Source organism: Dipteris shenzhenensis, chromosome 20 (genome assembly GCF_047967505.1).
Source record: "Dipteris shenzhenensis isolate YYH24624 ecotype China chromosome 20, Dip_SZ_1.0, whole genome shotgun sequence".
In the NCBI taxonomy this organism is placed as follows: domain Eukaryota; kingdom Viridiplantae; phylum Streptophyta; class Polypodiopsida; order Gleicheniales; family Dipteridaceae; genus Dipteris; species Dipteris shenzhenensis.
The window spans coordinates 46516965-46526439 of NC_141615.1; the positions used below are offsets into that span (position 1 = coordinate 46516965).

At 46.2% G+C, this 9475-nt stretch overlaps 1 protein-coding gene across 1 annotated transcript; it reads left to right on the forward strand.

Moving 5' to 3' along the window:
* The first annotated feature begins 1228 nt into the window (after window positions 1-1228).
* CYP51G1 (CYTOCHROME P450 51G1) lies at window positions 1229-9475 on the forward strand. Its single transcript, XM_087391456.1, has 3 exons — window positions 1229-2202; window positions 8019-8464; window positions 8573-9475. Exons 1-3 carry the CDS (start codon window positions 1708-1710, stop codon window positions 9126-9128), a joined length of 1497 nt encoding a protein of 498 aa, XP_087247582.1. The 5' UTR covers window positions 1229-1707; the 3' UTR covers window positions 9129-9475.

Consider the following 9475-nt stretch of genomic DNA (forward strand, 5'->3'; position numbering starts at 1 on the left):
AATAAGTGGCACATGTTGAGGGCACTTGGTTTATTCACAGCAACCAATAGTGTGCTTGGCAATGCAATCATGAGTCTTGCAAGATTTTGGCTTGAAACTAAACTTGAGAGGGGGAGTGTTAGTGCCCCATGGCATGTATTCAAGGGAGTTCTTACTGGAAAATTTCCCTAAGGCATGGACCAGATCACTTTTTAAGCATTTCCTAGTGGTATAAACTAGTGTTGCATACACATAATCTTAGTCCAAGTTGATCATTAGGCATTAGTGTACATTAAAATTGTTGATAATCCCCATAATTTTTTACATTAGCTCTTTAAACTTTTGGAACTTTGTTTTTGAACTTTATCCTCAACAAAACATTCTTATAAACATATGACCTCGCAAAGCAAGACATGGAAGTTGTTTAGAGGTTTGTGGGTCTAATTATACCCATTGGCTTCTTCTTGTAAGAGTTTTTAATACTTTGAAGGCATTTTAACTCTGTAACGCACTTTACTAAGTCCCCACATAGCCCATGCTTTGATTCAGAGGACATTCATCACCCTTGCTTGAAAGAAGCCATTAAGAAACTGCAGAATGATAAGGCCGAGGTAACGCCTTCAAGTGGAACTCCTCTTTAAGTCACTCTTCCCAAAAAAGATAATTTGATAAATTTTGCTGAAGTTTTAAGCCTAGCAAATACCACCACCTTGTTTTTACTTGAAGCTCACAAGAGGATAACTAGATGAAATGAGTGCAAGTAGCTTATAATGGTTTGGGAGAGTGGTTAAAAAATGTATCTAGGAACTTGTAAGCATGAGGCAATGGGTTCAAATTTTGTATTTTGCTACATTTTGATGAGACCCCTCATATATAAATTGCCTCTTGATCTCTTAGGTGGCACGCCTTTATGTGTCTTCTCTATTTTGCCTTATGCATAGCTCGCGGGTGCCTTGCAAGGAAGTGTTAGTAGAGTGGCTGCCTTGCTAGGAAGCGCGAAGAGCGATGGACATTGAGGCAGTGCTAACAACGATGGACACCCTCACTCATTTATGTTTCTCACTCACTCATGTATCTTCCGACACGGTAAACTAGGCACAGCTCGGGTGGGGGGTAAGGTAACCAGGGCGAGTAGAGTGAGGGGGGGAATAAGATGACAGGGAAATGAAGACACTTTTTCTTTTATTATTATAAAGGGGAAGGGGAAAAAGATAAAAAATAAATGTTTTAGTAACTGACAACGCACACACAGACAAACAAACAAAACACTCCTTCTCATGCAAAGCTCTGAAGCGATGGCTATGGCGATGGAGATGGAGATGGAGATGGAGATGGCTATGGTGGAATCACTCTCTTGTACATGCACTTTCTCCCACCTCATCAGCCCCTCTTAGCTCCTCCTCGCAGCCCACAGGAGCAGTTTCCAGATTGCTGTGTGCTGCATCGCATCGGGAAACGCACATTTCTTGCTGTTTCTGCGTGACGATCTCAGAGCTTTCGACAGACCCAAGCTTGGAGAAAGATCCGTCCTTTGCTCGTGAATAGCACAGCGAGCAGAGAGCAGACGCAGACGAGCAAAGAATACCAAGCCTCCTTCTCTCGAAGCGGAGAAACTTTTGCTTTTGTGGGCAGCTAGCACTTCAGCGACGACTGTGCATCTTGCAGAAGAAGACGACGATGTTTCTGTAGCCAGGTCCTCTGGAAACCACTCATCCTACTCCTCCCGCCATGGATCTGCTCGCTATTTCCCCCTCCTCCTTCCTTGATGGCCTCGGTCCCCTTCCTCGTGTTCTCCTCCTCATCTTCTCTACCCTGCTTCTCACCAAGATCCTCTCCACTGTCTTCTTCAAGGGGGCGCACAAGAAACTACCTCCCAAGGTTCGCACCATCCCTCTCATCGGTGGGATTCGAAAGTTTATGAAAGGCCCCGTCAATATGATCAGGGAAGAATATTCTCGGCTGGGTGGCGTCTTCACCGTGAAAGTTCTTAATCGAAATATCACTATACTCATTGGACCCGAGGAATCGACGCATTTCTTCAAGGCACCAGAATCAGAGATGAGCCAGCAAGAGGTCTATCAGTACAATGTACCCACGTTTGGACCTGGCGTTGTTTTCGATGTCGACTACTCTGTCAGAATGGAACAATTTCGGTTCTTCAGTGAATCCCTGAGAGTAAGCAGTTTGAAGAGCTACGTCGAGCAGATGGTTTTCGAGGCTGAGGTATGTATCTTCTTGGAGCAGTTGGGATTAAATGTTAACTTTTCTCTGTGTTATCTCTTCAAGTTTGTTGCTTCCTCGATATGGTTGCATGTCCAAGCTTGTCGCAGATTAGGTTCCATTTTGGTTGCATAGTTTAACTGCGTTCAACATTTGATACCGAGGGGTACGCTAGAGCCACTGAAAATATGGAGCGTCGCGTGCATTTCTAGAATGCCTAAGCTTCAACTGTGTTCTTTCATTGGCGTATCCCGCGCAGACATTTCCACGGAATGTCCTCATCCTGACTTTGCTCATCGTGACCACAGTTCTGAGTATATCCCACGCAGCAGGGGCCAGCTCAAGATTGGGTGCCCAAAATGTGCCCAACTGCTCGTACGCTCGCTGTAATCACCCTCCAACTGCCACGTGGCCTCAATGGCTTCAGTAGCTGAATGCTGCTAAAGCCACAGTGTTCCTGTCTATAGGAGGAGGGCTGGCTGCCCTCATCCTTCCTTGATCTGAGTGACCAGGCCTCAACACAGGGCCGACTGGCACCTTTATCTGCCCGATCTGCTGTTACGGGCTGATTCTCCTATGGAGCCTGACCCCTTTTGATGCTGCTGACCCAATTTGGTTCATGGCCGACCATAGATCTGTGTCGAGCAGGCCATATCTCCTGCACCTTGCACTAGGCCCTTCCTTGGGCCTGTATAAGACACCTCAGGCCACCAAACTGGCCCCTTTGATAGGGCAGCCAGCTCACATGGCTTGGGCGGAATGTGCTGCTCATGTGGCAGCCAGATCTTGCTAGATCTGCTACCTACATGCAGGCCAAGCATACTGCCCTTCGTGCAGCCCTCCATACTGCCCACATGGCAGCCACATTTGCAGCCCATGAATCTGTAGATATGCCACCTGGCAGCCTTCTCAATCCCCATATCTTCTAGGTTTCCTGCCCCCTTCAGTCCTCCTCATTTAGGGTGTTATGACCTCAAGGTCCTAGTATGAGCGGCATTAATGATGGGGATAAGCCCAAGCTTATCCGTAAAAAGGGGTCAGTGAGTATACCCAGGCTTTCTGAAGAGAGCTTACTGGTGAAGGACGTTCATGAATTGTTTCAGGTTGTGAACTGGCTATGTTCGTATCAGCTGAAGGCTGTCATAATGATCATGGAAGGTTCGAGCAGTGCGAATTGAGATTCAGTCAATTCGTGAGCTTGAGCGCTCTGTTTGTGCTGATCTGAACAGAACTCGTTGGCTAGGCTGAAAGGCTGATTTATGAGTTAGAACAGATTGAAGAAGGTGCAATTTGCAGATTAGGACCAGCGAGGTATGTGTTTGCAGATCAAGGTAGGTGTGGCAACTCAGCAGAGCAGCTTGCTACTATTCTGGTCTGTATTAGCTACCAGACAGCTTGCAGAAAGCAGCTGAATGTGCAAAGTTTGCATGTGCTGGAGACAGCATGCAATGCATGCAAGCTGTCACGAGGATGTGATCTGGTGCATGTTGGCCTGCATGTAGGCAGGACCCTGGGAAAGCAAGGAGTGAGGTCACGGGTTGCTTGGTATGCTTGAACCCCTAGCAATTAATGCCTTGGGGGTAAAAAATTGTGGTTGGGTCCAAAGGGGTGCTAAAACCCCCTAAGGATTGGAATGGACCCCATAGAGGGGGCAAGGGGCAAATGAAAATGCAATGCATGCAAGCTGTCACGAGGGTGTGATCTGATGCATGTTGGCCTGCATGTGGGCAGGACCCTGGGAAAGCAAGGAGCGAGGTCATGCCTTTGGACCAACCACAATTTTTAACCCCCAAGGCATTAATTGCTAGGGGTTCAAGCATACCAAGCAACCAATTTGGCAATGGAAGCTCCCAGAAAGAAATACAAGGGAAAAAAGTCAGTTGGCCGACGGGGGACGGAGGGAGAAGGTAACTGAATGGGTTGAGGCAAAAAAAAAGCTGGCTGGTCGACGAGCAGTAACAGGCATATGGCGCACGCGAGAGCTCATGGGTTGGACGTCGCATGGTGCACGCATTAGCTTCGGGGCTGAGGACAGAGAGGCGTTTGGCATCGTGGGAGCTGTATGCTAGCTGAAGAGATCTCGGCTGTGGGTGAACGCTTGGGATGGCGAGCTGATGCGCGGGAGCTTGCTAGGTGCAGGCGTTGGCCTTTGAAGCCATAGTCGAAGAAACTGCAGGTGCTGTGGGACCCATACGTAGCTGGAGTACATGACCAAAGACAGGAGGTCTAGCTGTCCGTTTGGCTGCTCCTACAGGCTGCAAGTGCTTTCAGGAGGGGATGGCTGAGCGTGAAGGCCAGCACCATGATCATAGGCTGGCTGAGCAAGGCTGCTCATCTGTGGCTGTCATCATCTGTTGTACGTGGATGGCCAGACGTCAGCTGATGCCTTCATGACTCGTCTTGGAAGAGAGACCCCTGGCTGGTCACAAGGCTTAAGTGGCATATAGCAAAGTATCCTTGGGACCTCGGCTGGTTTCGATGAGCTGCTCCAATAGCTGCGAGTCTTCAGGGAGAACAGGCTGGGCACGTAGCGTATCTTAGCCAATTTGTGGGCTGAATTTTGAAGAGCTGGTTAGACATTTTTATGCATCTGCTGAGCAGCAGAACTCTCAGTGTGAAGTCCTTCTCTTGGTTCAAGATTCCATGGATGCTAGCTGGAAGTTTATGCTTCTTTCCTGACTCAGAGGGAGTAGGTGGTGGAAAGGGCAGTTGCAGGGGATTGTGTGACATGTTTGGTGGGAGCCACTCAACAGAGAACATGCATTGGTTATGGATGTCTAGTGGGCTGTGTAATGCCCTTGATGCCAAAGAGTGGTTGGTTGCTCACTCAGAGTTTGTGCCTAGTTGTGAGGTGTTTGGGGAAGCTTAGTTGGCAGAGTGGTTCACAGTGAATGCTTGCAGTTCAAGTTCATGTTCCCTAGGTTGCAGGCAGACGAGCTATGCTCTCACCCATTGTTTGGGTGTGGAAGTCTGGGTAGTTGTGTGACCCCGTTTGGGCTGCTAGTGACAACTCCGAGTTTTATGCAGGTGTTTGCACTGAGATGGATGTCTATTGTCATTGGGATGTGAGAGCAGCAAGGTTTTTACTTGGGACATTGATATCTACTAAGAGTGGAAATGCACTAAATGCAAATGAGATTGAACTCACTGTGTATCTAGTTGCAGGTCTCTCCAATTAGTAAAGAAATACCAAAAGGGACGCCAAGGTTTGGGGCCAATCTATGTCGTTGTCTTGGTGCAGGAGCACTCTAGCTCCCAATCTGCTAGTTGTATACTTGCTGAATTGTTGATGTAACAGCGTTGGCTAGTTATTTGTTAGTTCTACTGCCCTTTAATTTATAGAAGGCCGGTTTCACAAGCTCATGTTATGCACCTTTGCATGCTGATGATTCTTGCATGCAGTGCTGATCCGTTGATGCAAGTGTATGCAAGCCTTTCTCTTGATTTGCAAGCATATACTAAATCTGGTTTGAGATGATGCCTAAAGTAAATCCGCGTGCATGCCTCGTTTATAGGCACATGCAGGGGCTGGAAAGCAGTGCAAGAAAGTGATTTTCTAGGCACACACCACCTATTTTGAGTGTGCATGAATGCATGTAGTAGCATGGGATTTCCACTTTAATCCAGCACGCAACTAAATCTAGACCTATGAGCTAAAGCAGCCCTTTCGTTTTGTGGGCATGCAAGAACAACCAATTCATGAGCGTTTTGGTGGCATGCATGCAGGCCACAATCTTCTGCGAGTATTTTTAGTAGCCTATGCTGAGTGCATGAGCAGTGTTGCATGCTACTTTTTGACCAAGAGCAATCAGGTTTTGGTCAATAAGAGCAGAAATTCATCAGTCCTTTGCTGCTCCACGCATTTAGCTTCCCCACGTTTGCTCTTGCTCATCCATTTGGTCGAGTGTCTTGCTTGTCTGTACCTTATTCTGCCTCTTGCTTGTCTGTACCTTATTCTTCCTTCATCATCAGCCTCTCTTGTTCACCGCTAGCACTACTTATCTGAGTGCTTCTTCTATCGAACTTTTCTAAACCTGGCCATGAATATTCTCTTGCCGCTCTATTGTTCAGCTCTTTCTCAGTTCTACATGGCTTAGACTTCGTCGTCCCATCCCCCATAGGGCATATGGAGGGTGTGCAGCATGATGAGTCACCTCCTCAACGACCTTTGCCTGAACCATCTAAGACCCAACGCATGGCTCAGCTCAGCCACATGAGTCAGATGGTTGCCTACCTGTAACAGCAGCAGCATCATCTACAGTAGACCGCGACGGCATCTCTACTGCAAGGGCATCCACTGTTTTCTCCTATTTCCTTTGCTGGGGAAAAGTAGGAAACAAAGCCTGAGTAAGTATGATCCTTTTTAATTGTTGGGATGCACACTCCAATCTGGCGAACTATCCAGAAGTTCATCGTGTTACAAGTATCTGGTTTCAAGATTTAAAGAGGACGTCAGAAGCACCTCTTTTTTGGGCAAGTTTAAAGTAAAGATAGACTATCAAAATGAGGTTCACTACCGCAACTTACATCGTTGGAGGATATAGCTCACTTCCCAAGACCTATGACAATACCATTGCATCGTGAGGCGACAAAGGTGCACGTGATGGTTTGTAGGATGATAGTTTAAAAGGTCGTCGCCAAAAGAAGAAAAAGTGAGCAAAGAGCCCTTCACACTCTTGGTGCAAACTTTCCTCAAAAGCAGCAATGAAAGCATTCAGGAAACGTGGTGAATGACATGAAGCAAAGCCCTCTGCTACAAGTGGCACAAGACGGGTTGCCAAGGAGTGTACCTTCGTTGCCCCCCAATAAAATAATGAACGGGGTGAAAATAAAGCAGTTCATGTGGCAGAAGTTTCTATGCCAGGTATATCTGCTGAAAGTTCCAGCATTGATTTGGCCAGCCACAGGGCTAAAGGTAGAGCTGCCTACAGGGACTAACAATTGGGACAAGGTTGTACTTGATTAGTCCACATTCCGTGCAGCATGATAATGACATTCTCGTGCTGCCTATTGTGCTGTGTAATCTTCCAGCTCTGAGTGTGTTTTTTTAATAACTTTGCTGTGTGGAGTTAGATCCGAGAGCTATTGTGGTCCATGGGAACCCTACTCCGCAGAGGGGGGGGTGACGTGTATACTGCCCTATCATCTCTGTTACTTCCATCTCATTGGGGGTCATTTTTGGAGATTACTCCTGAAATCACCCCTCGGAGTATGTGATGCACACTCTGCAGTGAGTCAGGGTCTAGAACGAAGTTTGAGATTCTCCCACGGAATTGGATGAGCTCAAACACTATATTTGAAGTGGTTAGACAGATGCTTGGTGGGTCACATGCCACAGAGCTCATGCTGGCATGGTGGAATATGCTTTTCTTCTGCCACGCTATGGTATTATTGCCGTCATCGGGGGATTTTAAGATCTTTCGTAAGACATGGATTTTCCATTAGTGGCCTCCTTCTTGTCATAGCTACTTGAGTTTTCTTTCAGACACATCATGTTCTTAAAGATAATGAACAAGGGCTTTCTTATCTCTCTCGCTGTATACCTTTTTGTGGTGTGGGCAGTCTTTGTTTTCCTGTTGGAGGTCCTTATGGATGTCTGTTGTCAAACTGCTACCCATCTAAGGACTGTTCAATACAGCTTGAGTTATGTGTGCTTGAGTTGGTGTTAATTTTTCTGTTTTGCAGTTCCTAAAACATTCTGGAACATATAAGATGTTTTTTTTCCTATACAAATCCACCTTAGGTAAGGGGAATGAAATGGCAGTCCAATGAGATTTCTTTGCTTACTACTTTTTTGCATGTTGTGCTGTGATCTGCAGGCCTTTTTTTCTAAATGGGGTGATGAGGGTGAGGTAGATTTGAAGGAAGAACTTGAACACTTGATCATTCTCACTGCAAGCCGATGTCTCTTAGGCAGGGAGGTGAGGGATCAATTATTTCAGAATGTAAGCGATCTTTTTCATGACCTTGACAGCGGTATGCTTCCTATCAGCGTGTTGTTTCCTTATCTTCCAATCCCTGCACATCGACGGAGGGATCAAGCTCGAAAGAAGTTAGCAGAGATCTTTTCTAAAATCATCCAAAATCGGAAGGCCTCTGGGAAGGTCGAGCCTGACATGCTCCAAGCATTCATTGAGTCCAAGTATAGGTCGACAGGGCGTTCCTTGACGGATGTAGAAATTACTGGTCTATTGATTGCTGCACTTTTCGCTGGACAACACACCAGCTCTATTACGTCTACATGGACAGGAGCTTACTTACTGAAGTGAGTATTTGCTTTTGCAAATTGTCGATGCGTCTGAGCATGACGTGAACATTAATGAGCTGCTGCTTGTCATCGACTAACTTTTTGTCATTTTTTTAATGATCTTAGAAATAAACAATTCCTCCAGCCAGTTTTGGAAGAGCAGGAAGAGATTATGAAGCGGCATGGGAACAAACTGGACTATGAAGTCCTGAGTGAGATGGATTTCTTGTATCGAGCCATCAAGGAGGCTCTTCGTTTGCATCCCCCTCTTATTCTCTTACTCCGCTATAATCACAAAGATTTTTCTGTGAAGACTAGGGAGGGCAATGAGTATGTGGTACCGAAGGGACATGTTGTGGCGACTTCTCCTGCATTTGCTAATCGTTTGCCATACCTTTACAAAGATGCAGATACCTATGACCCAGAAAGATTTGCTCCCGGTAGAGAGGAAGACAAGGCAGCGGGACCTTTTTCATACATCTCCTTTGGTGGTGGGAGACATGGTTGCCTCGGAGAACCGTTTGCTTACTTGCAAATCAAAACTATCTGGAGCATTTTGTTTCGCAATTATGAGATGGAGTTGATATCACCCTTTCCAGAAATTGATTGGGACGCTATGGTTGTAGGGGTTAAGGGGAAGGTGATGGTACGATACAAAAAGAAAAATCTGCACGTTCATTGAGGCTTTGCAAAGCTACATCCATATAACATTGTGAAGATTGGTTTGAGAGCAGATCTGCTCGTCTTCTGTATATTTGAGCTCATGGACATGAGTGAGATTTTGTGACGCGAAATGAGCAAGTTTTGGCTCACAGGGTTTAAACTCCAAAGGCAAGGTTTTCAATATTGCTTGATTGCATGGTTCTGTTAAATCGAGATCTGGTTATGAGGATTCCTATGCTTGGAGTTCCATTTGGTCCCCTTCAGACAATAGTCAGACCATAGTCGTCGGTATGCATACATATGTACAATGTATGTTCTTAAGCTGCATTTAGTTTCGAAATTTAAAAATTGAAAGCTGGAGCGTAA